General features: G+C 44.3%; 2 protein-coding genes across 4 annotated transcripts; one reads left to right on the top strand and one right to left on the bottom strand.

Moving 5' to 3' along the window:
* Positions 1–3,093: 3,093 nt before the first annotated feature.
* PSMB1 (proteasome 20S subunit beta 1) lies at positions 3,094–8,919 on the bottom strand. Its single transcript, XM_065730819.1, has 6 exons — positions 8,644–8,919; positions 7,602–7,709; positions 6,280–6,361; positions 5,760–5,889; positions 4,018–4,124; positions 3,094–3,361 (listed from the first exon to the last, which is right to left on the bottom strand). Exons 1-6 carry the CDS (start codon positions 8,742–8,744, stop codon positions 3,176–3,178), a joined length of 714 nt encoding a protein of 237 aa, XP_065586891.1. The 5' UTR covers positions 8,745–8,919; the 3' UTR covers positions 3,094–3,175.
* Positions 8,920–9,125: 206 nt separating this feature from the next.
* Positions 9,126–18,927, top strand: TBP (TATA-box binding protein). Of its 3 annotated transcripts, none has more exons than XM_065730784.1 (8): positions 9,126–9,272; positions 10,844–11,081; positions 12,133–12,464; positions 13,308–13,395; positions 14,952–15,043; positions 16,408–16,575; positions 16,866–16,960; positions 18,008–18,927. In XM_065730784.1, exons 2-8 carry the CDS (start codon positions 11,028–11,030, stop codon positions 18,085–18,087), a joined length of 909 nt encoding a protein of 302 aa, XP_065586856.1. In that variant the 5' UTR covers positions 9,126–9,272; positions 10,844–11,027; the 3' UTR covers positions 18,088–18,927. The 3 variants fall into 3 exon arrangements, with proteins under 3 accessions (XP_065586856.1, XP_065586847.1, XP_065586865.1); XM_065730775.1 differs by lacking the exon at positions 9,126–9,272 and adding an exon at positions 10,251–10,650; XM_065730793.1 differs by lacking the exon at positions 9,126–9,272 and adding an exon at positions 10,538–10,559.
* Positions 18,928–18,986: the final 59 nt, after the last annotated feature.

Here is an 18,986-nt window from a genome sequence, read left to right as displayed (position 1 = left end):
TCTGAAAAGATTCCTGTGCAAGAGAAAATTGTTTTGCTCTTGATTACACATCTTTGCTTTAATGAAGGCCCGAGCACTGAAGTCAATTTCCAGGAATCCAACTAGCAGTCTGTGCTTGATGCAATTTCCCAAGAATCAAAAGCAGTAGTAGGAAACAGCCCCCCTCTCTCCCTCCAAACTTTCAACATTAACAAGCTTCCAAGAATCTCCACACAAACTTATTTTCCATCGGCAGCTAGAAAAAGATTTGGACATCAACTGATTGCAAACCTGTGGAGGCGAGCCAAGATATAGCATTCAGGACTAAACTCTGAAAGGTTTCACTTAATGTTCTTCCTTCTTATACAGAGAGAGTGGTTTCAGGCAGCGGGAGCACAGTAGATGTTTTTCTCACTAAACCAAGGCTGAACTTTTAGCGTTATCAGAAAAGTTTGTCAATATAACGTTAATAAATTTACACTTCTCCATGTCGTAGCATAAGGCACTGCAGGAACAGTGTTAAATTAATGTTGTAATTAGATTAAGATGAGATTAACCAAAACGACTTCAACAAACCCTTAGCATCACTCTTAACATTGTATCATACAACCATAGAATGGTTTAGGTTAGAGGGAGCCCTAAAGATCATCTAATCTCAACTCCCTGCCATGGGCAGGACTGCTACCCAGCAGCTCAGGCTGCCCAGGGCCCCATCCAACCTGGCTTTGAGCAACTCTAGGGATGGGGAATCCACAGCTTCTCTGGGCAGCCTGTGCCAGCACCTCATCACCCTGTGAGTAAAAAGTTTCTTCCTAATATCCAACCTAAATCTCCCTTCTTTTAATTTAAAGTCATTCCCCATAGTCCTATCACTATCAGTCTGTGCTAGAATTCAGTCTCCTGTTTAGAAGCTCCCTTAAAGCACAGGACAGCTACAATGACATCTCCCTGGAGTCCTCTCTTCTCCAGACTGAAAAACCTCCACCTTCCATCTCAGCCAACTGATCATCTTCATAGCCCTCCTCTGGACCTCCTCCAGCAGCTCTGCCACCTTCCTGTGCTGGGGTCCGCAGGCCCAGACATGGTACTCCAAATGGGGCTTTACAAGGACAGAGTAGAGGGGGACAATCCCCTCCCTCTCCCTGCCGACCACCCCTCTTCTGAGCAGCCCAGAACACCGCTAGCTCACATCCAGCTTTTTGTCCATCAGGACACCCAAGTCCTTCTCTGCAGGGCCACTCTCAGGGAGTTCTCCTCCCAGTCTGTACTCACGTCTGGGACTGCCTCAAACCAAGTGCAACACTTTGCACTTGGCCTTGTTTAACCTCACTGAATTCTCACATGCCCAATTCTCAAGCGTGTTCAGGTCCCTCCGGCTGCCGTCCCTCCCTTCTATTGTGCCAGTCACAGCACTCAGCTCGGTGTCAGCAGCAAACTTGTTGAGGGTACACTCAATCCACTGTGTGTGTCACTGATAAAGATATTGAAAGAGCACCAGTTCCAAGATGGACTCCTGGGGGTGACACCACTTGTGACCAGCCTCTACCTGCACGTGTTGTTGACAACAAGCCTCTGGCTGCAACAATCAACCAATTCTTTATCTACCTAATAGCCCAGCCTTCAAATCCATCTCTCTTAAATTTAGATGTGATGATGTGGTGAGGAGCAATGTCAAAGGCCTCACAGAAGTCCAGGTAGATGACATCCGCTGCCATCAGTTGTCCCCCAGTGCCATCACTTCAGCACTAGAGGGCCATCAGAGTGCTGAGGCACACGCTGTTCTGGCTGTCTTGGATTACCTCCACATCTCATGTGCGTCTGAACATCTTTCCAGGCACAGAGCTCAAGTTCACTGGCCTGCATTCCCAGGTCCAACCAACACTACCTCTGGTGAGCCTGTCCAAGACCTGAACTAGAAAGTTATGGTCAGCAGACTCCAGAAGTCTCCTGGATCGCTTGCACTTCACCATGTTGTTTTCCTAGCAGATATTCAGATGGTTGAAATCCCCCACCAGGACACAAGCTTGTGAGCTGAAGCAGCAAGGCCTCATCAACAGCTCCTTGATCGGGCAGCCAGCAGCACACCCCAATCCCCAGCCATCCTTTATTGGTCCCTTCCCTAATCCGAACCCACAGGCTCTGAACCTGTTGCTGTTTCTCACACAGCTCCTCATAGTCTATGCACTTAACAAAGAGGGCAACTCCCCACCACTTCGACCTCACCCATCCCTTCTAAAAATCTCACAGCCCTGACATGGTATTCCAGTTACTTGAATCATCTCACCATATTTCCACGACAGCAGTAAGATCATAGCTTTCCCCCGTTTCCAGTTCCTCCTGCTCATTTCCCACACTGCATGCACTGGTATAGAGGCACTTCAGCTGGGCTTTCAGCAACATTACCCTCTCAGAGGAGGCCTCCCAAAAACCTCCCAGAACAATCTTACGTTTTCACCCACTGCTTCCTGAAGTCACAGCATTCTCTGATTCCCCTCTGCTCCTCAGCAGTGCATAAACCTCCACCCCATCAAATCTGGGTTAAAGCTCTAATGTTGAACTCTACCAGCTTGCTGCCTAGTACATTCAACATAAGACACAGCAGGTTGGGGGCTCTCTCTAGCACCTTCTCCCTCTTAGCTGTATTCTCCTGGACTTTGTCACAGGCAAGCTTGCTATCAGCTGCTTCCTCCTCCAAACCTAGTTTAAAGGCCTGTCAAAAAGCCCAGGGAGCTCCTTTTCCCCCTATGACTTAGGCAGACACCATCAGGCCAAGTGCAGAGTAAACAACCTGATGCTGTAAAAACAAATCCATAGCTGAGAGGCTGACGCCACTGTGGCAATTTTATCAGCTGGGTTTTCACATGGGGCCCTCCATTCCCATCAGAAGGGAGTTGCTCAAGACAACTACCCTTCTTTCCCTCTTGGCAGAGGTAGTCCTGAGGCATGGAGTCAACTTCCTTGCCCCAAAACAACCTGCTGGGTGGATGTTCCACCATATTCTCACTTACCTGCCCCTTATCATGAAAACAAAACAAAAATAACAACCGTATACACATAAAAAAATACCACTATCAATACTACTGAAGAGAAAAAATATTCACAATTACAACAGTCAACTTCTTGAAAAAATTTAATAACACCTTCACATCACAGTTAAATTGTACATCGTAGATTACACGTTTGTATGTGAACTGAATTAGTCTTTTCTTAATTGGATGGTTTCCTCCTTAATTCCATCTTTTGTGACGATGCAAATCTTAAGTGCATCACCGGTGTACACATCTCTCTCAGCAGCAGAAATAAAGACATCTTTAACCAGCTGCAATGCCTTTTCCAGGGTCAGAGGTACGTGCTCCACATTTTGCATGTTCTTGAAGCCAATCTAAGGAAAGAAAGCATTTCAAGGGAAGTACCTTCCATCTAGCATGAAAGCTTTTTCAGACACTGCATTAGAATGAGCACATTTACACAAATGATGATATTCTGCTTTAAAACCCACACTCGGCAAAAGTAATCCTCCACAGTTTATAGCTGTAAGGTCAGCACTTTACCAACACTAACAATTAAAGTGAAGCACAGCCTTTCCTATTAACATTCAGCGCATACAAGATACTGATCTATTTCTTCAGAAGCTTCTCACTGGGTTAACAGCATCACAACTGCACACGAGCTCATCCCTGCTCATCCTAGGAGCATCTCTTACAAGCAACTAAGCCTAAATGCACCTAGAATTTAAAACCAGCAGCTAATACTGACGCATGATTCTCCTGATACTGAAGCTTCTGTGGGAAACAATTTCTCAATTAAAGCATTTAACTATTGTAAATAGGCTGTGCACTGTCCAACATTAAAATCTGAAAACATTTCAGACTTCTCCTGAGATGGCAGAACCACACAATGTTTAAATGTATGGATTAACCACGCTTCCTGTAATACATTTAAACTCCCTCTCAAAGTAATCCCTCCCAAAAGTCACAGTAACTTGAATGTTCAGTGAGATCATTAAAAAAAGAAACAAACACACACACACAATTTTACCTGGTTATCAAGCAAGGGCTGCAGCATGGCACTTGCTGATCCACCTGCTTTGAAAGAATCTCTCTGGTATGAGCCTACCGGATCAAAGCTATAGACTGCTCCCTTCCCTTCAAAGAAAAAAAAAGTACATAATTGCAATCCAGAACAATAATACTAATAAGGATTTACATTTAAAAAAAAAAACAAAAACAGTTCAGTCTATAAGCAGTTTCCAGAACACCAGAGATCTCCTAAGAAACTTTTACAAAATAGTACTGCACTACATTCAGACAATACTTTGTATAGCACGCTCACTTTGGTATGGTGTCTTCTTATATGCAAGGTTATCTTCACGATTTAAGCTCTACCAGATGCTCTCTGCTGTACTTACCACAGAAAAAGTCCTAATGAAGAATAATCAAAACATGTTAGAGCACAGTGCTGAACAAAGAGCTGTACTGTCTCTACAATTAGCAGTTTAGCCATCACGGCATAGTTCTTGGAACTACTTGCAGAGAGTGTGCTTGGATGCTTCTGCAGTGCCTTCCTGGAAACAGGGATGGTGCACTGGGCTCTTATGTGCTTCCCCCTGGAGTCAGGCCAGGTTGCACAAAGCAAACTATCTTGTGCCAACATCACAGATGGAGATGCACCACAGCATCTACACGGTTTCACAGGGGGAAAACGAGTGAAAATGAAAGCCTGGCCACACTGATTCCTCCTGTTCAGACAGGCTGCACCTGATGCGATGGGCTGCCCAGTGTACTTGGCCACACAGCACTGGTAGCTCAGCAACCCCAGCAAGGATCCACACAGTAACATTAAATCAGAACAAATCAATCTCACTGAACCCAAATTAATCCCACATGTGCAAACACTGGGTACTTTCATCCTTACCACATGCTACTTCACCCTCACAGTTTGACATTTACCATTACCAGGGCAGACTAACCCTCGTCCTCCACACACTGCAGACATCTCAGCAAGACTAGGGAAGCACTATAACTTAGTTTTAACAGTAAACTGTGGGGAGTGGTTGAAATCATCTAAACGAGATCACCTCTGAGCTCCTGCTCAAAGTCATAGGTTCATAAGGTTGGAAAGGACCTACAAAATCATCTAGTCCAACCATCCTCCTATCACTATCCCTACCCAACTACTAAATCAAATCCCTTAGCACTTCATCTAAAGTGGTAAAGTGAGCGGTAGAGTGAAAGTCAGAGAACACAGTATTTTAGCAGCTCAACCACACCATTGGACACAGAAAGGCCTGGAAGGGGAGAATTAAACTTATAGCATCCACACAGAGATCATTATTTTTGTTAAGAGATTAGTTAACATTTAAAAGTCTCCATAAAAAAACTGCCTCCAGAGTTGGCCTTCATACTTCACAATCTCTACCCTACTGAGAGGCACGAACAAAAGAAATTCTACCATTAACATTTTCTTTACAGAAACATTCAAGAATTCCAGTGAAGTTGTAATAAACAGTTTCAGCCTAAAGCATGAAAGGTAAGCCATAGTGGCTTTGCTTATAACCTAGTTTTCAAACTCCTCATACAGACCAAGTTTATAGGAAAAAAGGAAATGTTTTCAGATGCACAGTATGGGTTTGACTTGTGTAATTACCTACTGCCTAAAGGCAAGTGCTCTGAATAGGACTGTAAAGGTCATCACTCCTTCACTACACCCATGACAAAAAGACAGCTACTCACCTACAGAAACATTGCCACTCTTTTTTTCTCTTTTGTTTCAAGTCTTACCTTCTTCATCAAGTCCACCAATGATGTTGTAAACGTAGTAGGGGAAGAAACGTCGAGAATACAGAATTGTAGAGAGCATTGCTGCAATAGCCCCAGTAGTCATGGTCTTGTTATTGGAATGCTTGTACATCTGCAAATGGCACAGCACGAGTCACACACTCAAATTTATACTCAAAGTTACATTTTCTGTAACTTCACTACAGAGGAGAAAGATGCTTAGCAAAATGTTAAGTAGCACGACCACACAAACAATGTTGGTCTAACAGTAATGCCTTATTAATGCCTTATCATAAATCAAAACTAATATTTTTCAGAGGCTTTGCAAAGAATAAATGTCACATCATTTACCCTCATCAGCATTTGTAACATTTGTGATTTCACCTGCCAGATCTTTCACCAGCAATACAGTTACAATACAAACACCTGATGACAAACAGCAAAAACTGTACTTAAATTTATAACAGGTCTCAAATGTGATACCAAAAAATATGTTTGTAAATACATTAAGACAGTTATCTACCTTTAATCTTGCTTCAATAATTTTAGTAAGCGTAAGGCAGTCACCATGGAACCCACTGCATCCAATGACTGTTTGTTCTGTTCTGTAAAACAAAGTTGTGTTGTGATTTTAGATTTAGTATGAACTACATCACTTTCTTACAAAGTAGGTTATGAAAGGATCACATGTATTTCCAGCTTCTCTAACACTATGAGAAATAGTTGTCTAAAAATGTAGTAACAGGTGTTTTGTGAATAAAAGCTAACTGCAGCTTACATCTTGGAAAGGACTCAGTAAGTGATGGGTCACACAGAACGACAATATTGTAGGGGTCGGAAGGGACCTCTAGAGATCGTGGAGTCCAACCCCCCACCAAAGCAGCTCCCTAGCCCAGGTTGCACAGGTAGGCCTTGAACGTCTCCAGAGAAGGAGACTCCACCACCTCTCTGTGCAGCTGTGCCAGTGCTCTGTCACTCTTCAATCCACTGATTTCCACAGCAAAACTTCAGGGAAAAAAAAAAAGTCTTAATTTCTTCAAGCACTTCTAACTGTAGCTATTACCAAGCTATGTCATATCAATCAGTGTGGCTTTACTCCACCTGGCCAGGGGCTGCTTCTAGGTGGTGAGGTAACATTTATGCTGTAGGTGATTCTTTGTGTCAGCACAATTAACCACTGTTACACCTCACAATATTATCTCTTCGTTTGGTTGCAGAGCAAACATTTAATAAGCAATAACTACAGGAACCCACATTTGAATTTTTAAGTTCTAATGAGCCTGTGAGAGCCTACAAACACTGATACACTGTCCTGGTTTCAGCAATGGAGGCTTTAGGGTGCAAGGGAAGCTGGGAGGGGACAGGCCTGGACACCTGATCCAAAGTGGCCAAAGGGATGTCCCATACCACACAGGCTCACGTGGAACAATAAAACGAAAGAGCGGATCAGTGCAGAGTGGGAAACTGCTGCTCAGGAACTGGCTGGGCGTTGGCCAGCAGGTGGAAAGCAACTACATTGTGCATTTACTTTTTACATTCTTTCATTATTATTATTTCCTGAATTTTCTGACCTATCTTTGCATCAGCCCATTGCTTTACCTTGTTTTTTCCCTAACTCTCTTCCACATCCCACTGCAGGGTTTGGAAAGAAGTGAGCAAACAGCTGCATAGTGCTCAGCTGCCTATTAGGTAGAAACACAATATCAAAACACAAAATCAATTGTGTTACTACTGTTTTTTTCCTGAGAGCTCTACATAAGGAACAAGACAGACTATTTCAAGTGACACACTTATCAATACCCAGCATCACTCCTACATTTCACTTCATACAAGGTACGGACTTACAGTTTGTAGCATTTTGGACTGTCCCGGCTGTGAATTGCATAACCTTCACTCAGTCGTGTGTCAGAGGCAACGATGCTAAAGTCTTCTCCAGCAATTGCCAACACAGTCCTTAAAGAAGAGTATATAACATATATATAACATGTCCATATAAACACAACTTTTGGCACATCACAGTTCTTAGATAATTGATGAACGGACAAGATAAAAGCTCCCTATCCACACTCATGTTGGGTCATGCATCTTATTACATTCCTTGATGTTTCTCACTACACACTCCCCTACATGTAAGGATTGGAGGAAAAAAGTCACTAGACACTCTAAAGAGAATGCACACGATTCTCTACTTTGACCACAAGTTGTATGGATGCTTAGCAATGACTGAGCATAGCATAAAGCAAAGATACGACAGTCTTCATAAAACAAAGATACAACAGTCTTACGTTCTAGATGAGTTTAAGGAAATCAGCAACCTTCTAAAACTGTTTGGCTCTGCAAGGAAATATTTTCCAGCCGCACTTAGCACTGCTATCGTGGAATTAGCATCACTGTTTCAACCTAATGTTAACCTAATTTATTAATTACCAGGTAATTCCTCTGTGACTGCCACAGTGCCACTATGTAACCAAGAGATGTCCTTGAAAAAGCAGTCAGTCATCACGAAAAAAATCTAAAGAACATCACGCTGGCCAGATGCTTGTCAATTCAGAGCAAGCATCTGTAAAACATCTCCCACTTGTACTAGTTATGACAAATCTCTTGGTTCAGTTACAGCCTTAAAACAAACAGATGTGACTACTAGACACGTTTCCCGGATCGCTACAAAGAAACAAGCCCCTGGGCAAGGGAAAGCGCTTGTTTTGACCCATAAGAGCTCCCCAAGAGTGACAAAAGCCACGCTAGCATACAGAAGTAAAGCTGAAGAGGAGCACCGATCCGCAGGACACAGGTCGACAAGGCGAAAACGAGCAGGACGCGGCGCAGCCGCCGCTCTCCGCGGGGACCCGCAGCCCCAGCTCGCCCCAGTCCAGCCCGCGACTCTCACCCGCCGTTGAAGGTGTAGGGCGAGAAGCGGTACTGCACGGGTGCGCCCACGCCGCAGCCCGGCTCCGGCCTCAGCTCCGCGTAACCGGCGGTAGACAGCATCCCCGCGCCGCCGCTCACTGCTGTCTCACGGCAAAATGGCGGCACCGGAAGCGAGTAGGCGGCGCTCTATGAAGTAAGGGCACCTCGTCTCATCTGCCCTGGAGATGCCGCGCCCCACCTCCAGCAACCGCACAGCCGCACCGGCCTTTAGGAGGAAGGAACGGGACGCACGCCAGGCCCCTGCCATGAGCGCGACTCCGGACGCAGCGATACGAGGCGCAAGCAGAGTCCAACACCCAGCGGGCACCCCGCCCCACCCACACCCAAGATGGCGGCTTAGAGGGCGGGGCGGGCGCGTGGTGGAAGTGACGCAATTGGGGCGCGCCGGCGGCGCGAGAGCGGAACGTAGCTTGGTTGCTGCTGGAGCTGTGTGGCGGTGGCTGCGTCGCCGGGCGCGGCGGGTATCGGCAGTTGGGCGTCCCGCTCCGCCCCGCGGCTCGCGCCGGTCTGGCGGGAGGTGCTGGTCCGGCCGGGCTCGTTCCGTTCCTCCCCGTGGACGCCGTCGCGGGGTCGGGGCCCTCCGGGCAGGTCTGAACGACGGGGAGGGACGGGATGGGGCGGTGTGGGCGGGCCACGGGGCCAACAGCGCGCCGGGAGCGGTCCCGTTACGGCCATTGATGCCGGGAGTGCGATGGCGGCGGGCGGCGGTAAGCGCCTCCCCCACGTGACGGCAGGCGGGGAAGGCGGCGGCGGCGGCCTTCGCCTTGGCGCGGGCACGGGCACGGCGGGAGGGGCGGCTCGAGCTGTAATAGCCTCTTCCCGTGCACGTGGGCGCTGCACCCGGGCTTGGGGGGGTGGGGATGGCTCCGTCCGTCGCTCCTGCTGGAGGCATTGGGCCGCGGATGGAGAGTTGCGGGTGGGTTCGGTGTAGGCATGTCAGGGCCGATGGGCTCCCTTTTTCCAGGGTACGAAACGCGGAAGCACATTGGGGGAAAAAAAGCGAGTGCTAGTTAAGCAAGCTATGAACTAACGGGAAAGTATTTAATAAAAGGGTGTAGCGTTTGGTAGTGAGACGGTCTGCAGAGAAGGATCTGAGCGTCCTTGTGGACATCACGTTGGCCACGAGCCAACAGTGTGCCCCCATGGCCCGGAGGTACCTCGCAAAGAGCATGGCCGGCAGCTCAAGGGAGGTGATCCTACCCCTCTGCTCTGCCATGGTGAGGCCACATCTGGAGAACCGTGTTCGGTTCTGGGTTCCCTAGCTCAAGGCAGAATGAGGGGCAATGGACACAAGCTTCAACACAGGAAGTTCCATACAAATAGGGAGAGAACTTTCCTGTGAGGGTGGCTGAGCTGCCCAGAGAGGCTGTGAAGTTTCCTTCCTTGGAGGTACTCAAAACTCACCTGGATGCTTTCCTACTGTAGGGAACCTGCTTTAGCAGGAGGCTGGACTTCATGATCTCCAGAGATAATTTCTAGCTCTTACAAACCTGTGAAAGCATTTAAACTCTCTACCTATACTGTGGCTTTCCATAGCGTGCCAATAGAGGTTCAGGTTTTTGTTAAAAACAAAGAAACAAAAAAACTCCCCGAAACCTACAAGTGAAACAACAGAACCCAATAGCATGTATTCATTTCACATGTATACCTGAAGTTAGCTTTCACTTTCTCTTTTCCCCCCATAAAGCACATCGCTGCAATTCAAAGTGTATTAGTGCTTTGCTTTATGGAAGTAGATGGGAGGAGACTTCCTAGACCTGAGCTAACCAGTGGTGTTTTCCCATAGCAGAAAAAAAAAAACCATTTTTGGAAGGCCAAGCTTTTAACTCTGCCCAGGAAGAGACGTGCAAGCAGTGTGTGGCTTTAGGCCTGTCGGTCAGTAGCTGGTGGAATTCAGTTCTGAAGTGCGTGGTACAGTGAGCATGAAGGACTGGAGCTGTGTGTGAAGGAGGGCTTTGTTTTGGAGGTGGGTGCTAGCTGGGACCATCCGTGGGGCTGTAAGGTGCTGTAGGAAGAGATTACTTTATATAAGGTGCATGGGTGTGCGTGTGAGTGTTCTCATATATATGTGTATGTGGGTGTTTGTTATCTAACGTACCAGCTGATAGGTGTGCTTTGTTTAAATGTTATTCTCAGAATACTGCATCTTTTCTTTTCAGGCTTTGTTTAGTGTTTTAGGCTCGCAACGCGTTTTCTTTGGAGCTGATGTTTTCCTAACGTTTTCAGCTTGGCTAAAAAGCTGCTGTGCTGGAATGCTTTAGAGGATCAGAAACCCTTGGTTTTAAATTAATTTAAATTAATTGAAGGGAATATTTCTGGCCTCACCAAAGAATAACCGGAATCATGGATCAGAACAACAGCTTGCCACCCTATGCTCAAGGCTTAGCCTCCCCTCAGGTAAAAAGGAATAATGCAAAACACAACTGCAATGTGAATTTCTTTGTGAAAGTTTTTTCTGTTTCTTGTATGTAGTTTTTGTGTCTTGTTTTGTTTTGGTTGTTGGTTTTTTTTGTTTGTTTTGTTTTGTTTATTTGTTTGCAGATTTGAAAAATTTCATTGTATATTGCCTAATTAGTAAAAAGCAGAGTTGAAAAAAACATTGATTTATATCAATACATTTCTTAAATCCCATAATATGTATCTGTGGTTTCCCTGAAGCTGAAAAAACTGATATGTTGGAAATAAGAAGGCTCCAGGGAGACCTCATTGCAGCCTTTCAGTACTTGAAGAGAGCTTACAAGCAGGAGTGGGACTGACTTTCTACATGGTCTAATAGTGATAGGACAAGGGGGGGTGGCTTTAAACTAAAAGACAGAAATTTAGGTGAGATATTGGGAGAAAATTCTTTACACAGAGGGTGGTGAAGCCCTGGTACAGGCTGCCCACAGAACCTGTAGATGCCCCATCCCTGGAGGCTTTCAAGGCCAGGTTGGGTGGGGCCCTTGGCAGCCTGAACTGGTGGGTGATAGCCCTGCCCATGGCAGGAGGTGGGACTGGGTGGGTTTTCTGTTCCAACTCAAGCCATTCTATGGTTTCAACTTTGGTCTTTGCTGTTGGAATCTTTAAAATTGGCTTTTACATAATGGAGTATATCTGTGCTATGAATGCATTTGGTATGATGGGCACAGCCTTCGTTCAGATGATTGCAAGTAAAAATCATGGGTCAACGCTGAGACATGCTTTACAGGTATTGTCAGAAACATACTGACATTGCTGGCTGGTGCCAAGCAGTGTTGGAACTGACAGATCAGTTGAGATTGTGATTTGTGTTATGGAAGAACTGCATTCTCCAAGGGTTTTCTGTTTTTAGCAAGTTACAAATATGCATTAGGTTTGATGTGACCAACTAAGGTGATTTATTCTTCTGCTACTACCCCAAGCTTTTTCTTTTCAAAACAAAATGAAGTCAACAGCATCCGTGGTTTCTTTTTCCTGCTTTCTTCTGCAGGGTGCAATGACTCCTGGAATTCCAATTTTCAGCCCAATGATGCCATATGGCACGGGACTGACACCGCAGCCCGTCCAGAGCACCAACAGTCTGTCCATCCTCGAGGAACAGCAGCGGCAGCAGCAGCAGCAACAAGCAGCACAGCAGTCAACATCGCAGCAAGTGACACAGGGGACATCTGGACAGACTCCTCAGCTCTTCCACTCACAGACTCTTACCACAGCCCCTTTACCAGGAACCACACCTTTGTACCCCTCCCCAATGACTCCGATGACTCCCATAACTCCTGCGACACCAGCATCCGAGAGCTCTGGGATAGTGCCACAGCTCCAGTGAGTGTGTCGTGTGCTTGTACAGCTCGTCCTCTCTCAGGACGTGCTTTAACTCAGAATACTCAATAGCAAAGCCATGTAAGGAGTTGGGTGCTACGTTTTGATAGGAAGGGAGGTCTTGAGTATTTATTTGTGTGAGTGGTGCAGAACGTTGTATCTTCATTTAGCAGCTACAGTGCTAAAGCTCTGTGCTCTAGGAGTTCATCTTGCTTGACTTATGAAGCAGTCTGAGTTGATCTGGTATTTCAAAATGTAGTGATCTTGAAACATACTCTCATCTGTAACTTTCTCAAGGCAGCAAAAAAGGTAAATAGATCCGCTTCACTGTGCAGAGAATTTTGTTGGTGAGATATTAAAGCAGACCACAGGAACTATAACATCTGAAAAGGAATTAGAAAGGGTCGAGGGGAGATACTGGATGATAGTCTAGAAGCTAGTGCTGACCAGTCTTTAATATTCTCTGCTCCATTTTCTAGTCCATTACTACAACCTAGAACTACTTGAGTTTCAGGTATGAAAGTATTTTCACTGAACTGTAGCTTTATAGAGACTTGTACAATTTCTGAAAGGCCAAAAGAGAAATAGGTGATAAAGTGAATTTTGCACAGAAAGAATAGTCTCCAGTATTAAGATTTTTTAAACCCTCTTGACGTGAGGGCTCACAGCACAACCTCAAACATTTTTTCATGCCTAAAACAGGAGTTTCTTGTCAGGAGAGATGTGATCTAAGCTTGCTTCATTAAAAACACGAAAAAATGAAATTAATAAAGCATGTTATTATGGATAAGATGCATTAGTTTTTTTAATTTAATTTTTTAATGTATTGCTGTAAACTCTTTTCAGGAATATTGTGTCCACGGTGAATCTTGGTTGCAAACTTGACCTAAAAACCATTGCGCTTCGTGCCCGAAATGCTGAATATAATCCCAAGGTAAGAGAAGTGTGTTAGAATGCATCCAATAACAGGTTTGTCAGCAGCTCAGGTTTGGAGTGTGCTTTGCTGTAGTAGCTAGATTGAAAAACCTTTATTCAGAAACATGCAGTTTTATAGTAGAGTTAATAATAAATTTATTAAAGATTTCTGAACAAGTAAAAAGCATTCTTACGCCAATGTAGCTGTGTTTTATGTGAAGCTGTGATTTGGGAGCTTTAGAAAGAACAGCAGGACTGATTTCTATAATATACTGGGAAAGTGTTTTTTTGTTGTTGTTGTTGTAGAGCTGCAGTGAGTTCCTGCTTATATGGACATGTTTGTTGCTTTTGCTCAGAACGTTCCATTTTTGTGTTATTGCAAAATGTCTGCAAGTCTTGTTCCCTATCTCCCAACAAGAAGGAAGGAAGGGAGAATTCAATGTCTGGACTCCATAAGAGCCATGGTTGTTCCGTGTGTGCCAAGGCTTCTTCCCTCTGGCTGCCTCCCTGGAATCCTGTGGCAGCAGTGCAGTTACAGGGTTTTTATGGCCTCACTCCCCCCTCAGCTCCGTTCTTTCACATTTTCCCCCAGTACTGACTGTTACTGTTATTTATACCAGAGGTGCTGTTAACAACTGCATGTGAGTAAGATGCTCGTGCAGCTCACAAATGAGCATGCCATGGCAGCTCTTATGGTAGGGGTAGGTGGCTGTGTAAAACTTGTAGGCTAGAATGATCAATACAAAATGCTGTTTTTCCACAGTAGAGAGAAAAGAAGGGTTATGTAACACACTCCTGACTTTTAGTCAGTACATCCTTCTATGAAAAAAGACGTTGCTTGGCTGTGTTATTTAAGCCATAGTTTGGCAAGTGTGTTGTTGGGGTAACCCACGCTCCTACCTTCGTTATGTCAGCAGAACAATGTATAAAACCGTACAGTGAACTGGTCCAAGTTTAATACAGCACAGAAACAGGATTTTGCTTGTGATGCCCAGATCAGTTTGCAGTATCTGTTGCTTCAAGGAGTTTAAGAATGTTTCTGAATGCAGTAGAGATGTTACAGTGTGTAAAATAAGAAGCTAGAGCTCACTGGGATGCTGTGTTCTACTGTGTTAATGTGACTTCTGCTTACATGGAACGTGGCTTCTGACTTCCAGTGGTTCTGTTTGATGGTATTCTAATGCTACTCAAATGTTTAAGGTACAAAACCAAAGCAGACCATAAAATATTTGCATAATCTTCCATCCAACTTAGAACAGATTGAATTTCAAGATGCGGAGGAAAACTTGGTATAAGATCATCGCTGTCATTATGTTGCACATGTTAGCAGTATTTGTGTCACATACATGGGGGTCAGAGATGAGCTCAGTGAAAAGAGGAGTGCAGTACTAAAAACCCTTCCTGTTTGACTCTACCCCTAATTGTGCTTGAAACTAATTAATGCTTACTTGAAGTGCTTGAACGAAGAGTGTTCCGTTAAGTATACTTGAATCTAGTTATTTCTTTGCAGTGGCTACTTAAGTCATGCAAGCTTGGTTTTCATGTAATTAGGACATTTCAGTGCTCTCATTTCAGCGTTTTGCTGCTGTTATTATGAGAATAAGAGAACCACGAACTACTGCGCTTATATTCAGCTCTGGAAAAATGGTGTGCACAGGAGCAAAAAGGTATGTTCTGCTGTCACAAGCAAACTAACTAAGGCCATCTATTCTTTTGAAACTACAATGGATGCTTTAAAAATACTGCTTTGTTTATATGGTGTTTATTTATATGTTTGTATGTGTACAAGTGCATAGAATGACAGTGCACTGAAACTGTTTGAACTGTATGGGCAGCAGCAGGATAAGAGCAATTTGGTATTTGAGTTGTTTTACTAATTGTGGTCCAAGAGCTCCAAATCTCCAGTCTCTGAAGTCTGACTTGTTCTTAACGGGATCACTGAGGCATGAGAACCGAAAGCTAAACGTAAGCTTTACTCTAGTGGACAGGAGAGAGATTCTGCTCTGAAGAAGTCCTTTGGGAATCCAGAAGGAATGAGATAAGTGAGCAAAGATCATAGAATTATAGGATAGTTTGGGTTGGAAAGGACCTTTGAGATCATCCAGTTCCACCCCCCCTGCTATAGACAGGGACACCTCCCTCTAGACCAGGTTGCCCAAAGCCCCATCCAGCCTGGCCTTGAATACTTCCAGGGAGGGGGCATTCCCAGCCTCTCTGGGCAAAACCTGTTCCAGTAAAGATTTTTTTCCTAATATCTAGTCTAAACCTACCCTCTTTCAGTTTAAAACTTGTTTCCCCCTTTCTTGTCACTACACACCTTTATAAAAAGTCCCTGCGCAGCTTTCCTGTAGGCCCCCTTCAGGTGCTGGAAGGCTGCCATATAAGGACTCCTTGGAGTCTTCTCCAGGCTGAAGAGCCTCAGCTCTCTCAGCCTGTCCTTGTAGGGGAGGTGCCCCAGTCCTCCCATCATCAGTGATGAATAGAGCTGCAGAGGAAGCACTTCATCTGCCCAGTGATGTTCAAAATTCAAGTTGTCTTACTCTGCCTCAGGAGGAACCAGATCTTCACATCTACAAAACTGAAGCAGACTGAGGTCTGTAATAGCATGTAAGGCTGTGCAGTTGTGTTAAACCCTGGTCTGAATACCTGGCCTTAATCAAGCAGAGGATTTTGGCAATTTAGAGGCTTCTGTAGGTGTGTGTGTTTTCTAGCAGTAGTGGGATTAAAAACTCAAGTAACAATTTTAATGCCTTACTGAGAGTGTCAGGTATATATTTGAAGTGTATGGAAATATGTTAAGTTTTCTGCTTCATAAACGGTGAATACAATATTAATGGTGTTCAGGACCTTAGTACCACAATTAAGTGTGCAAAGTAGAGGTAGTTGTTAATTTTGGACGTAAACGTTTTGCAGCTGCCCCCTCCCGCAACACACGCATTTCTTTCCCAGTTAAATACTTGTGTTTTAGTGCTATTTGCTTGCAGTAGTGCTTAACAGGGGAAATAAGATGGCTATCCTTTTCTCCCTTCAGCGAAGAACAGTCCAGACTGGCAGCAAGGAAGTATGCAAGAGTCGTTCAGAAACTGGGTTTTCCTGCAAAATTTTTGGATTTTAAAATTCAGAACATGGTGGGTAGCTGTGATGTGAAATTTCCTATCAGATTAGAAGGACTGGTACTCACACACCAGCAGTTCAGCAGGTAAATGAAGGTTTGCTTGCCTTTCATTCTTGCTGTGTAGTGACTAGCTCAGAGTGCTGTATGTTTAGATTGTTCCTTACATCAGAGAGGAGCCAGTGTCTTTGCTCCCATCCCAGCTCTGCCTGTGGTGTAACTGATGTCATTGTCATGGGTTGATATTGGGCAACAATTCTTTGCTACCCTTCCCAAATTGCCTACATCTGCCCTGTCTGTTTCTGCAGCCCTGCCAGTGAAGGGCTAGGACATCTGGCTGTTGGCAATGTTCAAACCCTGTGACTCTTCTCTTTCAGCTATGAGCCAGAATTGTTTCCTGGCTTAATCTACAGAATGATCAAGCCAAGAATTGTTCTGCTTATTTTTGTTTCTGGAAAAGTGGTTTTAACTGGTAAGTCAAGTATTTTATTCTAGTAGTTTTAGACTGTATTATAAACAAAGTATGCAACTTTGAGTGTGCAACTTATTAGTTGCTTTTCTTCAGAAGTGACAATACTGGGAAAAAACAGACAGTGTGCTATTTTGTGGATGAGAACCCACAAAACAAACCTAAATGCATGGTTAAACCTAATCCTGATGAATCCTAATGAAGAATGCAGGTGCTCCAAGAGAGCAGAAAGTTCTCAGCAAGATCTGAAAGTCTGCATCTGTGCATGAGGTGCGTGTGACAGAGCTCACTGCATTGTAACAGCTTGGCTGGAGGCTGTTGCCATTTTCCTTTGATGCAGCAGCCAAAGAAGGGGAGATGCCTGAGCTCTAGGGCCTCCTTAACTTCAGGCACTCCACCATCTTAGGCACCACCTTAGGCACCGTCCCTAGCGCTGCTCAAGAAGCGTTTAGATGAGGTGCTAAGGGATTTGATTTAGTAGTTCAGCGGGTAGCGATGGTGACAGGAGGATGGTTGGACTAGATGATCTTGTAGGTCCTTTCCAACCTAATGTACGTATGAACCTGCAGCCTTCCTTTTCCCTTTGCACTGAGTTTTACTGTATAGAAAAAATGCAATTCACCGGTGAAAGAAGGAATGTATACCTGCAGTACGGCCTCTGCTTTTGCTTGCTGTTTCCAGACCTTGCTTCCCCATATGTTTGCTCTCTTGAATAGAACTCAGCTGGTCAGGCCTTTCTGCAGAAGCATCCTATGGGGCTGTGCTTTGCAGTTGAGTGTACTAAGAAATGGTTTAGAACATCTCATTTGCAAGTGTGGCGTAAGCACCAAGATGGTAATGAAAAAAACTCTCAGGACTTGTCTTATTAGCCTTCTGTTTACTCCAATAATGTATGTTTTATATGAAATGTCTACGTAAAGGAAGAATTGGATGTAGTAGCAGAGGTGGATGTATATAAAGCTGCATTCAGATAAACATCCTGAAAATTAAAATGAACTATTTGGCTCTGGAGGGAGAGGGAATTAAGTCGGTTTCTCTCCTTTACTGCAGGTGCTAAAGTTCGAGCAGAAATCTATGAAGCATTTGAAAACATCTATCCTATTTTAAAGGGTTTCCGAAAGACAACGTAACAGTTCCTACATATTTCAGAGAAATTGGGGGTACATTTTAAAAGGCATTGCATACGGCACAGCAGTAATGAGAGATGGACTTCAGTGAAACTGCAACACCAGACTTGGACTACTTCCCAGTTAGTGCCTATTTCCCTGCTGCTCAAGGGGAATTGTTTTATTGATGATTATGTCTACTGAGTTACTGTGAGTTGCTTTGTTGGGCTGCTCCTGGAGCAGTCCCTCCCGAGTTTTATTTATATTCTAGCTTTTAAATAGTTTTAATGTCGGTTCTATTAATAGAAAATTCATAAATTGGTTTAAAAGAAGAATGCGACCGTGTCACTCAGTGTATGAACAACTTCAGTTGCCATGTATATATGTTTTAATTTCCTTCCATTAAGACCGTGGTTTTTATAATTTTCAAAGTTAAGCTTTTAAATTTCTTCAGTTTTAAATTCCTTTGGTGCCAGACACATTCCCTCTTTCCAGTATTAAGCAAGGCAAAATAAATTTATTAATGAAAACAGCTCACTGTACATATATATATAATATATATATTCCTCCTCTTTTTCTCCTGCAGCTCCACGTGTACAATAAACCCTGTTTATACAATTATGGGAACTGTCTCAATGAGTTTTCAAATTACACAGCTGGTACAGTGAAATATATTGAGAAGTTCTTTGTAATTTAGTCTGGATTTTTGAGTAGCACACACACTGCTGTAATTGTCATTTGGAGGAAATCTTAACAGCACTGGCTTGCTTACCATAGTATTTGTATCTTTGGCAACATTGAGCCTATTCCAGTACACTAATAGGAAAGAGAAGACTGGCTACAGGAGTTTGTGCTCAGGTACACGTTGCCTCCCATTCAACAGATGGGATTTATGCAAGTCTTATGTTGCTACACTTGAGTGA

This window comes from Cyrtonyx montezumae, unplaced genomic scaffold (assembly GCF_038088225.1).
Source record: "Cyrtonyx montezumae isolate F1298 unplaced genomic scaffold, pur_monq_1.0 scaffold_0, whole genome shotgun sequence".
Classification (NCBI taxonomy): Eukaryota; Metazoa; Chordata; class Aves; order Galliformes; family Odontophoridae; genus Cyrtonyx; species Cyrtonyx montezumae.
The sequence above is the reverse complement of the archived record's forward strand: the minus strand, read 5'-3'. Positions and strand labels throughout refer to the sequence as shown.

Bases quoted from the DNA above. Each gene is read 5' to 3' on its own strand.
- PSMB1 (XM_065730819.1), bottom strand. From the start codon at position 8,744: ATGCTGTCTACCGCCGGTTACGCGGAGCTGAGGCCGGAGCCGGGCTGC. The intron at 5,890-6,279 runs GTAGATAACTGT...TGCCATTTGCAG, and splicing joins TTATTGAAGCAAGATTAAAG to ATGTACAAGCATTCCAATAA. The intron at 4,125-5,759 runs GTAAGACTTGAA...TTTTCTTTGAAG, and splicing joins TGGTGGACTTGATGAAGAAG to GGAAGGGAGCAGTCTATAGC.
- TBP (XM_065730784.1), top strand. From the start codon at position 11,028: ATGGATCAGAACAACAGCTTGCCACCCTATGCTCAAGGCTTAGCCTCC. The intron at 11,082-12,132 runs GTAAAAAGGAAT...TTTCTTCTGCAG, and splicing joins AAGGCTTAGCCTCCCCTCAG to GGTGCAATGACTCCTGGAAT. The intron at 16,576-16,865 runs GTAAATGAAGGT...CTTCTCTTTCAG, and splicing joins ACACACCAGCAGTTCAGCAG to CTATGAGCCAGAATTGTTTC.